This window comes from Scyliorhinus torazame, chromosome 5, assembly GCF_047496885.1.
Source record: "Scyliorhinus torazame isolate Kashiwa2021f chromosome 5, sScyTor2.1, whole genome shotgun sequence".
Lineage (NCBI taxonomy): Eukaryota > Metazoa > Chordata > Chondrichthyes > Carcharhiniformes > Scyliorhinidae > Scyliorhinus > Scyliorhinus torazame.
The window spans coordinates 126,477,780-126,493,625 of NC_092711.1; the positions used below are offsets into that span (position 1 = coordinate 126,477,780).

Below are 15,846 nucleotides of genomic sequence, written 5' to 3' on the forward strand. Positions count from 1 at the left end.
TGACAACAAGTTCAAATAGTTAGGAGAGGGAGGTTGAAGATGGGGCAGTAATTTGTAAGGATGGCAGGGTCAAGGGTTTGTTTTATGGAGAATGGGGTGATGATGGCAGATTTGAAGGACAGAGGGACAGTACCTGAAGAGAGAGAAATGTTGACAATATCCATGGACACATGGTAGTTGGCTGATCGGCAGCTCAGTGGGAATAGGGTCGATGGAGCAGCAGCTGGGTCTCATGGAAAGATGAGCTCTGAGAGGGCATGAGGGGAGATGGGAGAGAAACTAGAGAAAGTTGTGGGTTCAGGGCTCAGGAAAGGATGAAATTTAGAGACAGTTTGGTCCGGTGGGCTCGTGGAAGGGAGGGAAGCAGCAGAGGCAGCTGATCGGATTTACTCAATCTCAGTCACAAAGAAGCTCCACAAGCTCCTCACACTTCTTGTTGGAGGTGAGGATGGAAGAGTCAGGGGAGAGCGAGAGTACTTCAAAAGGAGCTAACTAGTGTCACAGATATTAAAAAGTTTCAACACACTGCGTATTTAACACAAATCTAATTTAGTTGACTTTTAGCCAGAATCTTAGCCCCTGTAAATGGGCTGGAGTTTATCAGCAGAAAGAGACACAAATGGACATGGTTCAGTCCTGAATGTGAGGAACAGCAAAACCCAATCACTGTAATTACTTGTGGCCTCGTTGGTGCTGCTGCAGGTGGTATGAAGTGGTGAATCCCTTCCCACACTCGGCGCAGCCGAATAGCCTCTCCCCAGTGTGACTTCGCTGATGTACAGTGAGGTTAGATGATCGTCTGAACCCAGTCCCACACTGAGAACACCTAAACGGTCTCTCGTCAGTGTGAACACGTTGATGGATCATCAGTTCCCCAGAACTTTTATAGCACTTCCCGCAGTCTGGACATTGGAACGGTCTCTCATCAGTGTGAACTCGCTGGTGCTGCTGTAGGTTGGAAGACATTGTGAATCCCTTCCCGCACTCTGAACAGGTGAATGGTCTCTCCCCAGTGTGAACTCGCTGGTGACTCAGCAGGGCCGATGACTGAGCGAATCCCTTCCCACACTTGGAGCAGGTGAATGGCCTCTCCCCAGTGTGAATTCGCTGATGTACAGTGAGCTGAGATGAGTGTCTGAACCCAGTCCCGCAGTGAGAGCACCTAAACGGTTTCTCGTCAATGTGAACACGTTGATGGCTCATGAGATTCCCAGAACTTTTACAGCACTTCCCGCAGTCTGGACATTGAAACGGTTTCTCATCAGTGTGAACACGTTGATGGTTCATCAGTTCCCCAGAACTTTTATAGCACTTGCCGCAGTCTGAACATTGAAACGGTCTCTCGTCAGTGTGAACTCGCTGGTGACTCAACAGGTGGGATGACCGAGTGAATCCCTTCCCACACTTGGAGCAGGTGAATGGTCTCTCCCCTGTGTGACTGCGTCGATGAATTTCCAGCATGGATGGGACAGTGAATCCTTTCCCACAGTCCGCACATTTCCACGGTTTCTCCTCAGCGTGACTGCATTTGTGTCTCGTGAGGCCTGATGATCGAGCGAATCCTCGTCCACACACACAACACGTGTATGGTTTCTCCCCACTGTGAACGATGCTTTTTCCTTCCATGTTCAAAGTACGATGATATTCAGGATATGATAAATTGGAAACTCTGTCAGATCCTGATGTGATATTTGGTTTGCATATCTGGACTTTGAAGCCTCCCCTTCGAACACCCTGTGAAACTGATTGAAAACAGAAAATAGGGAGTGAGGGAGAATCCACAAAAACACAAAGGCAGGTTGTGAAATTGAGCTGAATGAATCTGGTCATTTGTGGGGCCGGCACTTGGAAAAAGTGACCATGAAAACTGCTGGATGGTTGTAAAAACACAACTGGCCTCTTCGGGAAGAGGGAGAAAAAGGTGAAGAGGGATTTTGTATATCTACATGACAGATTAAAGAGGATAGATGGCATAGCAAACTCGATCTTCAGCTTCATAAACAGTAATATTGATACCAAAACTATGCTTCTGGTGACACAGTGGTTAGCACTGCTACCTCGCAGCACCAGGGACCCGGGTTCAATTCCGACCTTGGTGACTGTGTATGGAGTTTGCATTGTCTCATCGTGTCTGCGTGGGTTTTCACTGGTGCTCAGGTTTCCTCCCACAGTCCAAAGAAGGGAACATTATGTGGATTGGCCTTGATAAATTGCCCCTTAGTGTCCAGGGATGCACAGGTTAGGTGGGGCTATGGGGTTACAGGGACAGGGTAGGAGGGGTGGGCCCAGGCAGGGTGCCCTTTCAGAGAATCAGTGCAGCCTCAATGGGCCGAATGGCCCCCTTCTGCACTGTAGGAATTCTATTCTGTGAATCTTTATGAAGCTCTGGTCACCACTCTTCAGGAAGAACAAAGAAAAATTACAGCACAGGAACAGGCCCTTCGGCCCTCCCAGCCTGCGCCGATCCAGATCCTTTATCTAAACCTGTCGTTTCTTTCCAAGGATCTACTTCTCTCTGTCCCCCGCCCGTTCATATATCTGTCTAGATGCATCTTAAATGATGCTATCGTGGCCGCCTCTACCACCTCCGCTGGCAAAGCGTTCCAGGCACCCACCACCCTCTACGTAAAAAACTTTCCACGCACATCTCCCTTAAACTTTCCCCCTCTCACCTTGAAATCGTGACCCCTTGTAATTGACACCCCCACTCTTGAAAAATCTTGTTGCTATCCACCCTGTCCTTACCTCTCATAATTTTGTAGACCTCAATCAGGTCCCCCCTCAACCTCTGTCTTTCCAATGAAAACAATCCTAATCTACTCAACCTTTCTTCATAGCTAGCACCCTCCATACCAGGCAACATCCTGGTGAACCTCCTCCGCACCCTCTCTAAAGCATCCACATCCTTCTGGTAATGTGACGACCAGAACTGCACACAGTATTCCAAATGTGGCCTAACCAAAGTCCTATACAACTGTAACATGACCTGCCGACTCTTGTACTCAATACCGCGTCTGATGAAGGCAAGCATGTTGTATGCCTTCTTGACCACTCTATCGACCTGCGTTGCCACCTTCAGGGTACAATGGACCTGAACTCCCAGATCTCTCTGTACATCAATTTTCCCCAGGACTCTTCCATTGACCGTATAGTCTGCTCTTGAATTGGATCTTCCAAAATGCATCACCTCGCATTTACCTGGATTGAACTCCAACTGCCATTTCTCTTCCCAACTCTCCAATCTATCTATATTTTGCTGTATTTTCTGACAGTCCTCCTCGCTATCTGCAACTCTATCTGAATGTGAAGGTTCTTGGAGATGGTGCAGAGGAGATTTACCAGAATGGATCCAACAAAGGAGATTGAGGGGAGATTTGATTCAGGGACACAAGATTATGCCAGGTTTCGATCAGGTGGACAAAGAAACTCTGTTTCCATTCACTGATCGTACAAGCAGTCGGGACACAGATTTAAAGTTTTGGGTAAAACCTGGATTGAACTGTATAAGATGCTGAGAGGTTTTGACAGGGTGGATGTGGAGAGGATGTTTCCTCTTGTGAGAGAATCTGGAACAAGGGGGTCACTGTTGCAAAGTGAGGGGTCACCCATTTCAGATGGAGATAAGGATAATTTTTCTCTTGAGGGTTGCAAGAGAGGGGGTGGCATAGTGCTTAGCACTGCTGCCTCACAGCACCAGGGACCTGGGTTCAATTCCCACCCTGACTGTGTAGAGTTTGCACTTTCTCCCCGTGTCTGTGTGGGCTTCCTCCGGGTGCCCCGGTTTCCTCCCACAGTTCAAAGACGTGCAGGTTAGGATTGTAATCGCTGGAGTTCAGAAGAATGAGGGGGATCTCACAGAAACCTATAAAAAGTGAGTGGCACAGTGGTTAGCACTGCTGCCTCATGTCACCAAGGACCCGAGTTCAATCCCAGCCCCGGGTCACTGTCTGTGTGGAGTTTGCACATTCTCCCTGTGTTTGTGTGGGTCTCACCCCCACAAATCCAAAGATGTGCAGGGTAGATAGATTGGCCACGCTAAAATTGCCTTTAATTGCAAAAAAAAGAATTGGGCACTCAAAATTTATGTTAAAAAAACAGGGCGAGACAGAGTAGATTCAGGAAGGATGTTGCCGATAGTGCGTGTGTCCAGAAATAGGGATCACAGTCTGAGGATACGGGGAGACCATTTAAGACAGAGATGAGGAGAAATTTCTTCACCCAGAGAGTGATGAGCCTATGGAATTCGTCGCCACAGGAACTAATTAAGGCCAAAACCCTGCATGTTTTCAAGAAGTAGTTAGATACAGCACTTAGGGTGAAGGGGATCAAAGGATATGGGGGAAAGCGGGATTAGACTATTGAGCCGAATCAGCTCTGATCATAATGAATGGTGGAGCAGGCTCGAAGGGCTAAATGGTCTCCTCCTGCTCCTATTTTCTACGTTGCTCTGTATCTATGCATGTAAATGGTCCAGGAGGTATGAGGAAGAATGTTTTTACACAGCCAGTGGCAATGACCTTAAACTTGCTCCGTGACGGAGTTTGGAAATAGACACAATAAATGATTTTTATTTTTTTTAATTGGATAGATCCCTGAGAGAAATGAAGCTGTGAGGATACAGAGACAGAGCAGGAGAATGACTCTAACTGGATTGCTCCAGATAATAATAACCTTTATTAGTGTCACAAGTCAGCTTACATTAACACTGCAATGAAATTACTGTGAAAATCCCCAAGTCGCCACACTCCGGCACCTATTCGGATACACTGAGCGAGAATTCAAAATGTCCAATTCACCTAACAAGCACGTCTTTCGGGACTTGTGGGAGGAAATCACAGCACCCGGAGGAAACCCACAACAGACACGGGGAGACCGTGCAGACTCTGCACAGACAGTGACCCAAGCCGGAAAGCGAGCCCGGGTCCCTGCGCTGTGAAGCAACAGTGCTAAGCACCGTGCCGATTAGAGAGTTAGCATGGACTCAATAGACCGAATGCCCTTCTCTGCCCATAATGTTTTTATTACATTTTTAAAAATAAATTTAGAGTAACCAATTCATTTTTTCCAATTAAGGGGCAATTTATCGTGGTCAATCCACCTAACCTGCACATATTTGGGTTTTGTGAGCGAACCCCACGCAAACACGGAGAGAATGTGCAAACTCAACACGGACAGTGATCCAAAGCCAGGATCGAACCTGTGACCTCGGCGCTATGAGGCAGCAGTGCTACTCACTGCACCACTGTGCTGCCAGCTGACTCTGACATTTTTGTCTAATCTCGCCTTGTAATTTAACCCCGGGGGGATCATATATCACTCAGGTTAATCTGTGCTACACTCGCTCCAAGGCCATTCTATCCTTCCTCAGGCCTAACCAGGGTTTGTGAATCTTGGGGCTTTTCCAGTCACACTGAGACCTGAAATCTTGCCTCACAGACAGAACAGACAAATCTTTTACCTTCCACACCCAGATGCTGCTGAAATTCAGTTTCTGATGAACCGAGTGACTGTCAGATTGCGATGTGACGTTTGGTTTGCGTTTCCCGTCTGTTAAACCTCCTCTTCTAATATCCTGTAAATTTATGGAAACCTCACTGTCAGTTTAGGATAGAAAATCACAACATTCTCTCCTCACCAACTTTGATTAAATGTATTCCTGGAGGTTTGATCACATGACCTGCCCCCATCCTCCAGCCATTAATCGGTCAACACATCCATCCTTGTGACACACTGCCTTCCTCGGCCAATTGGGAAGCAAAAGGATTTGTTACCTTACAGGACTGTGATTGTCAGCCAAATAACCTTTACCCCATTTTCAATATTTTTATATCCACTGAAGAGAAATGTTTAAAAATCTTCTTTACTGTCCCACTGATTTTCGAAACACCCAGGTATGAATCTCACCAAGGCAGAAGGTAAAATTTGAATTCATTGAAAGTTTACTGATGACCATGAAACCATTGCTGATTGTTGCAAAGACCCATCGGGTTCACTCATGTCCTTCAGTGAAGGAAATCTTCTATCCTTACCTGGTCTGGCCTACATGTGATTCCAGATCCACAGTCAGCTGGTTGACCCTTAAAATGCTCTCTGAGATGCCCTCAGTTCAAGGGCAATTAGGGATGGGCAGTGAATGCTGGCCCAGCCAGCGACACCCATATCCCATGAATGAATAGAAAAGAAAATCTGCCATCCTGACCTGGTCTGGCCGCCACGATTCCAAACCACAGCAATGTGGTTGACTCTTTAAATGCCCTCTGAGATGGCCGAGCAAGCCGCTCAGTTCAAGGGAACTTAGGGATGGGCAATAAATGTTGGCCCAGCCAGTGATTCCCACAAATGAATAAAATAAAATCCTGGAGACTCCAGTCAGTCAATCCGGGAGAGTTAGCATCCGGTCCAGACTTGCAACGCATAATAATAATCACTTTCTGTCACCAATCGGCTTCAATGAAGTTACTGTGAAAAGCCTCTAGTCACCACATTCCGGCGCCCTGTTCAGGGAGGCTGGAACGGGAACTGAACCTGTGCTGCTGGTCTTGTTCTGCATTACAAGCCAGCTGTCCACTAAACCAGCCCCTTCCCTGCAGTGCATTGTCCTCTGTCAAGATGGCAGCCGGTAACCCGGGCCTGTCACCGCTCAGCTCTCACTCTGTTCGGTGCTGTTTAAGACTGGACCATTAACATTTTACTCGGGAGTTGAAGCCTCCACGGGGTATTTATGAAGCCTCCCGGCTCACTCCGCAGCTTCAATCGTTCCCCGGCCACCCACCGGCTCCAATTCTGAAAGTCGCTCGACTGTTTCTTTCCCGCTCCTCGCACCATCAGTGACAATCTGAACTGTGCATGCGCCGGTCACTGCCCGAACAGCACATGCTCCAGTCACATCCGGACACTGCGCATGTGCGAGGAGCTTCTGTCATGTGGATAGAGCATTCTCGGCTGCCACACATGTTGGGTAATAAACCCGCCATTGAAATGGATACTTTTGATATAAATTATGCGAACTGATTACGATTAGTAACATTGGGCCAAGGCAACACCCACATCCCAAGAACAAATAAAGGAAAGTTGGCAGTTCGAAAGGCAAATGCAATGTTCGCATTCATTTCAAGAGAGCTACAATACAAGATGAATGGGGATGATCGAATGGTAGAGCAAACTCGAAAACTCGATGGGCTGAATGGCCTAATTCTGCTTCTCCATCTTTTTTTTAATGAGCGGATCTCATAGAAATATTTGTAAAAAAAATTATTGGAATCCATCCCAGACCTGGATCGAGATCAATTGATTCTTGGAGGAGACTTCATTTGTGTTCTGGATCCTAAATGGACTGGTCCAAGCTGATTCAACCACAACAAAAACATGTCAAAGGAATGAAACCAGACGGACCACCCGGCATCGACCCAGGCACCAGAAACGACAACGGCAAACCCAGCAAAAGATTTTTAAATACTGTTCCCATTAGTAGATTGTAAAAGGATTACGGGACACAAATTTAAGACTGTGAACAAGATCTACAGGGGAGATAGGAGGGAGACATGAAATGAAAATCACTTATTGTCACAAGTAGGCTTCAATGAAGTTACTGTGAAAAGTCCCTAGTCGCCACATTCCGGCGCCTGTTCGGGGAGGCTGTTACAGGAATTGAACCGTGCTACTGGCCTGCTTTCAGAGCCAGCGATTTAGCCCTGTGCTAAACAGACATTTTATTCAGTGAGTTATAATGATATGGAACTCAATGCTTACACACAAATGTCAATAATCTCCAGATCCTGGTAACTCGAACAGTGGTGTTAGAATTTGATGTGAGGATTGGTCGTGAGTTTCTTGTCTGCAAATCCCTTTCTAAGCCCCTGTGAAAGAAGTTTACAAAGGCATCACTGTCAGTCCAGAAATAAAATTCAGGAAAGATAAAACATTTCTCATGGTTTGAGTTTGCTGTGTGTAAATCCTCCGCTTCTAATCCCCTGTAAAAGGAGTTTCCAAAATTAATCACTGTCAGTCCAGGATAGAAATTCACAACATTCTCCCCTCCTGCTCCCTGGTCCAGGATGACCGTTCATGTCCCCCCCCCCCGCCCCCCCTGCCCCGGCTGCACACTGACCCTCGTCATCAGCAGTCCCTCGATTTGAGGGTGACGTCTACTCAGGGTTGTGAATTTCTGCCCTGGGTCTTCATGTGGCTGAACAGAGCCACAGAGTTTTGGACACATGGGACAGGATGACTAATAAGACAGTGAAATCTGGAGAGCAGAATTTGCTTCCTTTTCTTTCCATCTCTGACACCACTTTGCATCATCAATAAGACATTGAGACTCAAAGACTAATCCAGTTTGATGGACAAGTTGTCTCCATTCTGAACAATGGGGAACAAGCTCCTCCCACTCATTGAAACATTCCCCGACAAAAATGACAAACGCGCATGCGCCGTGATGCACATCCAATAAAGATGGCGGCCGTTTAACCGAGCCGAAGACGAGGAGCTGGAGCTCCGCTCGGTACAAACGGGTTCCCGGAACCTCTTTTCCTAGGATTACAGCTTACAGCAGCTTTATACAACGTTTCCGCCCACTCCCGCGATTTCTCGCTCCCTCCATATTGTTAAACGCCTCTTACCAAATTCGGATCTGAAAGATACGCTCTTCTCCTTCGCCATTACCCTCACTGCGCATGCTTCCACCACAGTGGGCCCCGCCCTTCATTCACTCCGATTGGCTGGAGGACCAATCGCTCCCGTTTGGTCCTCCAGTCCCGCCCCTCTTCCTATTGGTCCGGAGCTGCCGTCAATCACCCGGGCATTGTGACATCCAGATGGTGCTCTGAAAGATCACCCTACCTTGGCCAAACCCCCACCCGTAACCCCACCCAGGGACAATTTAGCACTGACAATCCACCTAACCTGCACATCTTTGGACTGTGGGAGGAAATCTTCGCAGCCACGGGAAGAATGTGCAAACTCCACACAGACAGTGACCCAAGGTCGGAATCAAACCCAGGTACCTGGTGCTTGAGGCAACAGTGCGAACTACCGAGCCACCCCCGTAACTCTGTCATGATTAGCCAATAACCTGCCTGTTATTCCAATTCTGACGTCTGTTACTCTGTCACTATTATTATTATGTGGCGATGCCGGCGTTGGACTGGGGTGAGCACAGTACGAAGTCTTACAACACCAGGTTAAAGTCCAACAGGTTTGTTTCGATGTCACTAGCTTTCGGAGCGCTGCTCCTTCCTCAGGTGAATGCAGAGGTCTGTTCCAGAAACACATATATAGACAAATTCAAAGATGCCAAACAATGCTAGGAATGCGAGCATTAGCAGGTGATTAAATCTTTACAGATCCAGAGATGGGGTAACCCCAGGTTAAAGAGGTGTGAATTGTATCAAGCCAGGGCAGTTGGTAGGATTTTGCAGGCCAGCTGGTGGGGGATGACTGTAATGCGACATGAATCCCAGGTCCCGGTTGAGGCCGCACTCATGTGTGCGGAACTTGGCTATAAGTTTCTGCTCGGCGATTCTGCGTTGTCGCGGGTCCTGAAGGCCGCCTTGGAGAACGCTTACCCGGAGATCAGAGGCTGAATACCCTTGACTGCTGAAGTGTTCCCCGACTGGAAGGGAACATTCCTGCCTGGTGATTGTTGCGCGATGTCCGTTCATTCGTAGTCGCAGCGTCTGCATGGTCTCGCCAATGTACCACGCTTCGGGACATCCTTTCCTGCAGCGTATGAGGTAGACAACGTTGGCCGAGTCACACGAGTATGTACCGCGTACCTGGTGGGTGGTGTTCTCACGTGTAATAGTGGTATCCATGTCAATGATCTGGCACGTCTTGCAGAGATTGCCATGACAGGGTTGTGTGGTGTCGTGGTCACTGTTCTGAAGACTGGGTAGTTTGCTGCAAACAATGGTTCGTTTGAGGTTGCGCGGTTGTTTGAAGGCAAGTAGTGGGGGTGTGGGGATGACTTTGGCAAGATGTTTATCGTCATCAATGACGTGTTGAAGGCTGTGAAGAAGATGACGTAGTTTCTCCGCTCCGGGGAAGTACTGGACGACGAAGGGTATTCTGTCGGTTGTGTCCCATGTTTGCCTTCTGAGGAGGTCGGTCCGGTTTTTCGCTGTGGCGCGTTGGAACTGTCGATCGATGAGTCGAGTGCCATATCCCGTTCGTACGAGGGCATCTTTCAACGTCTGTAGATGTCTGTTACGCTCCTCCTCGTCTGAGCAGATCCTGTGTATACGGAGCGCTTGTCCATAGGGGATGGCTTCTTTAATGTGTTTAGGGTGGAAGCTGGAGAAGTGGAGCATCATGAGGTTATCCGTGGGTTTGCGGTAAAGCGACGTGCTGAGGTGACCGTCCTTGATGGAGACGAGTGTGTCCAAGAATGCAACTGATTTTGGCGAGTAGTCCATGGTGAGTCTGATGGTTGGATGGAACTTATTAATGTCATTGTGTCGTCGTTTCAGTGATTCTTCGCCGTGGGTCCAAAGGAAAAAAATGTCATTGATGTATCTGGTGTATAACGTCGGTTGAAGGTCCTGTGCGGTGAGTAGGTCCTGTTCAAACTTGTGCATGAAGATGTTGGCGTATTGGGGTGCGAATTTGGTCCCCATGGCTGTTCCGTGCGTCTGGATGAAGAACTTGTTGTCGAAGGTGAAGACGTTGTGATCCAGAATGAAGCGGATGAGTTGCAGAATTGCGTCTGGAGATTGGCAGTTGTCGGTGTTGAGTACTGAGGCTGTTGCAGCAATGCCGTCGTCATGGGGGATGCTGGTGTAGAGTGCCGAGACATCCATTGTGACGAGGAATGTTCCTGGTTCAACTGGTCCATGGGTGCTGAGTTTCTGTAGGAAGTCCGTCGTGTCGCGACAGAAGCTGGGTGTACCTTGTACGATGGGTTTCAAGATGCCCTCGATGTAGCCAGAGAGGTTCTCACACAGGGTCCCATTGCCTGAAACGATAGGGCGGCCTGGTGTGTTGGCCTTATGTATTTTCGGGAGGCAGTAGAGATCTCCAATGCGGGGAGTACGTGGGATGAGAGCACGTAGGGTGCTCTGAAGATCTGGATCCAAGGTCTTGATCAACCTGTTAAGTTAGCGGATGTGTTCCTTGGTCGGATCTGCGGGTAACTGGCTGTAATGCAGACGCTGCGACAACGAATGAACGGACATCGCGCAACAATCCCCAGGCAGGAATGTTCCCTTCCCGTCGGGGAACACTTCAGCAGTCAAGGGCATTCAGCCTCTGATCTCCGGGTAAGCGTTCTCCAAGGTGGCCTTCAGGACCCGCGACAACGCAGAATCGCCGAGCAGAAACTTATAGCCAAGTTCCGCACACATGAGTGCGGCCTCAACCGGGAGCTGGGATTCATGTCGCATTACATTCATCCCCCACCATCTGGCCTGCAAAATCCTACCAACTGTCCTGGCTTGATACAATTCACACCTCTTCAACCTGGGGTTACCCCCATCTCTGGATCTGTAAAGATTTAATCACCTGCTAATGCTCGCATTCCTAGCATTGTTTGGCATCTTTGAATTTGTCTATATATGTGTTTCTGGAACAGACCTCTGCATTCACCTGAGGAAGGAGCAGCGCTCCAAAAGCTACTGACATCGAAACAAACCTGTTGGACTTTAACCTGGTGTTGTAAGACTTCGTACTGTGCTCACCCCAGTCCAACGCCGGCATCTCCACATCATGGCTACCATCGACACCACAAACCGCCGGCTCAAAGTGGAGAGGATCTCCAGGAAAATCGCGCATATAGACACTGACATTAAGTTTCTACAAAGATGCAAGAAAGCAGACAAGATCCCGAAAGGGCTACAGATCACAAACCCACTCAAGTTGACCTACAATACAGGCTTCGCTGAGAGACTCTGCCGTCGCACCTCTCTCACACTCCTCAACCACCTCGTCCGCCAGCTCTACAGCAGACGACGCAACCTGGAAACCAAGATAGAGGCCATATTCTCAACTTGCGCTCAGGACGCAGCAGACCAGCTGCGGAACACCGCCAAACAGATGAGACAACAATACTATGCCACCTATATGCATACCAAGAACAGAAAGCTTGAGAAACTTGGCATCACCACCAGCAGCAACCAAGCCACCCCCGGTGTCACAGTAGAAAACAATACAGGGAAATCTATTGTCAACTTGTCAGACTACACCCTTCAACCAGACGAAATCGAAGTCCTCAGCAGAGGGCTCAATTTCTGCACCACCACCAAAATGGACCCCATCAGTCTCGCGGCAGACACGGAGGAATTCATCAGGCGAATGAGGCTCCGGGAATTCTTCCACAGACCCCAAGAGGCCAACAGCGAACCCAAGCAGACTACCAATGAACCGGAACAGCAGACCGAGAGATCTGCGGTGCGGCAACCGAAGAGGAAAGGGTCGAATTGGACCCCTCCGGAAGGCCGCTGCCTTAGACTCGACATGTATGCTCAAGCCGTCAGGAGTCGTGTCAATGCCAGATTCATCAGTCGCATTCACAAGACAGCCCCGAACGTCACCCAAGCACAACGCAATGCCATCCGCGCTCTCAAGACCAACCGCAGCATCGTCATCAAACCAGCAGACAAAGGGGGGGCCACTGTCGTACTGAACAGAACGGGCTACTGCAAAGAAGTATACCGACAACTGAACAACCAAGAACACTACAGACAGTTACCCGCAGATCCGACCAAGGAACACATCCGCCAACTTAACAGACTGATCAAGACCTTGGATCCAGATCTTCAGAGCACCCTACGTGCTCTCATCCCACGTACTCCCCGCATTGGAGATCTCTACTGCCTCCCGAAAATACATAAGGCCAACACACCAGGCCGCCCTATCGTTTCAGGCAATGGGACCCTGTGTGAGAACCTCTCTGGCTACATCGAGGGCATCTTGAAACCCATCGTACAAGGTACACCCAGCTTCTGTCGCGACACGACGGACTTCCTACAGAAACTCAGCACCCATGGACCAGTTGAACCAGGAACATTCCTCGTCACAATGGACGTCTCGGCACTCTACACCAGCATCCCCCATGACGACGGCATTGCTGCAACAGCCTCAGTACTCAACACCGACAACTGCCAATCTCCAGACGCAATTCTGCAACTCATCCGCTTCATTCTGGATCACAACGTCTTCACCTTCGACAACAAGTTCTTCATCCAGACGCACGGAACAGCCATGGGGACCAAATTCGCACCCCAATACGCCAACATCTTCATGCACAAGTTTGAACAGGACCTACTCACCGCACAGGACCTTCAACCGACGTTATACACCAGATACATCGATGACATTTTTTTCCTTTGGACCCACGGCGAAGAATCACTGAAACGACGACACAATGACATTAATAAGTTCCATCCAACCATCAGACTCACCATGGACTACTCGCCAAAATCAGTTGCATTCTTGGACACACTCGTCTCCATCAAGGACGGTCACCTCAGCACGTCGCTTTACCGCAAACCCACGGATAACCTCATGATGCTCCACTTCTCCAGCTTCCACCCTAAACACATTAAAGAAGCCATCCCCTATGGACAAGCGCTCCGTATACACAGGATCTGCTCAGACGAGGAGGAGCGTAACAGACATCTACAGACGTTGAAAGATGCCCTCGTACGAACGGGATATGGCACTCGACTCATCGATCAACAGTTCCAACGAGCCACAGTGAAAAACCGGACCGACCTCCTCAGAAGACAAACATGGGACACAACCGACAGAATACCCTTCGTCGTCCAGTACTTCCCCGGAGCGGAGAAACTACGTCATCTTCTTCACAGCCTTCAACACGTCATTGATGACGATGAACATCTTGCCAAGGTCATCCCCACACCCCCACTACTTGCCTTCAAACAACCGCGCAACCTCAAACGAACCATTAGAACATAGAACATAGAACAATACAGCGCAGTACAGGCCCTTCGGCCCACGATGTTGCACCGAAACAAAAGCCATCTAACCTACACTATGCCATTATCATCCATATGTTTATCCAATAAACTTTTAAATGCCCTCAATGTTGGCGAGTTCACTACTGTAGCAGGTAGGGCATTCCACGGCCTCACTACTCTTTGCGTAAAGAACCTACCTCTGACCTCTGTCCTATATCTATTACCCCTCAGTTTAAAGTTATGTCCCCTCGTGCCAGCCATATCCATCCGCGGGAGAAGGCTCTCACTGTCCACCCTATCCAACCCCCTGATCATTTTGTATGCCTCTATTAAGTCTCCTCTTAACCTTCTTCTCTCCAACGAAAACAACCTCAAGTCCGTCAGCCTTTCCTCATAAGATTTTCCCTCCATACCAGGCAACATCCTGGTAAATCTCCTCTGCACCCGCTCCAAAGCCTCCACGTCCTTCCTATAATGCGGTGACCAGAACTGTACGCAATACTCCAAATGCGGCCGTACCAGAGTTCTGTACAGCTGCAACATGACCTCCTGACTCCGGAACTCAATCCCTCTACCAATAAAGGCCAACACTCCATAGGCCTTCTTCACAACCCTATCAACCTGGGTGGCAACTTTCAGGGATCTATGTACATGGACACCTAGATCCCTCTGCTCATCCACACTTTCAAGAACTTTACCATTAGCCAAATATTCCGCATTCCTGTTATTCCTTCCAAAGTGAATCACCTCACACTTCTCTACATTAAACTCCATTTGCCACCTCTCAGCCCAGCTCTGCAGCTTATCTATATCCCTCTGTAACCTGCTACATCCTTCCACACTATCGACAACACCACCGACTTTAGTATCGTCTGCAAATTTACTCACCCACCCTTCTGCGCCTTCCTCTAGGTCATTGATAAAAATGACAAACAGCAACGGCCCCAGAACAGATCCTTGTGGTACTCCACTTGTGACTGTACTCCATTCTGAACATTTCCCATCAACCACCACCCTCTGTCTTCTTTCAGCTAGCCAATTTCTGATCCACATCTCTAAATCACCCTCAATCCCCAGCCTCCGTATTTTTTGCAATAGCCTACCGTGGGGAACCTTATCAAACGCTTTGCTGAAATCCATATACACCACATCAACTGCTCTACCCTCGTCTACCTGTTCAGTCACCTTCTCAAAGAACTCAATAAGGTTTGTGAGGCATGACCTACCCTTCACAAAGCCATGCTGACTATCCCTGATCATATTATTCCTATCTAGATGATTATAAATCTTGTCCCTTATAATCCCCTCCAAGACTTTACCCACTACAGACGTGAGGCTCACCGGTCTATAGTTGCCGGGGTTGTCTCTGCTCCCCTTTTTGAACAAAGGGACCACATTTGCTGTCCTCCAGTCCTCTGGCACTATTCCTGTAGCCAATGATGACATAAAAATCAAAGCCAAAGGTCCAGCAATCTCTTCCCTGGCCTCCCATAGAATCCTAGGATAAATCCCATCAGGTCCCGGGGACTTATCTATTTTCAGCCTGTCCAGAATTGCCAACACCTCTTCCCTACGTACCTCAATGCCATCTATTCTATTAGCCTGAGGCTCAGCATTCTCCTCCACAACATTATCTTTTTCCTGAGTGAATACTGATGAAAAATATTCATTTAGTGTCTCGCCTATCTCTTCAGACTCCACACACAATTTCCCATCCCTGTCCTTGACTGGTCCTACTCTTTCCCTAGTCATTCGCTTATTCCTGACATACCTATAGAAAGCTTTTGGGTTTTCCTTGATCCTTCCTGCCAAATACTTCTCATGTCCCCTCCTTGCTCGTCTTAGCTCTCTCTTTAGATCCTTCCTCGCTACCTTGTAACTATCCATCGCCCCAACCGAAACTTCACACTTCATCTTCACATAGGCCTTCTTC

General features: G+C 48.5%; 1 protein-coding gene across 4 annotated transcripts in view; it reads right to left on the reverse strand.

Moving 5' to 3' along the window:
- Nucleotides 1–532: 532 nt before the first annotated feature.
- Nucleotides 533–15,846, reverse strand: part of LOC140421830 (uncharacterized) — a 28,615-nt gene continuing 13,301 nt past the window's right edge. For 2 of the 4 annotated variants that reach the window (XM_072506796.1, XM_072506793.1), the window contains 3 exons: nt 7,750–7,856; nt 5,459–5,572; nt 533–1,742 (listed from right to left, as the gene is read on the reverse strand). In XM_072506796.1, coding sequence (XP_072362897.1) covers nt 673–1,626 — 954 coding nt within the window. In that variant the 5' untranslated portion in view covers nt 1,627–1,742; nt 5,459–5,572; nt 7,750–7,856 and the 3' untranslated portion in view covers nt 533–672. Of the gene's footprint in view, nt 1,743–5,458; nt 5,573–7,749; nt 7,857–8,618; nt 8,681–15,846 lie in introns of those variants that run through there. The other 2 variants (XM_072506792.1, XM_072506797.1) reach the window with 2 other exon arrangements.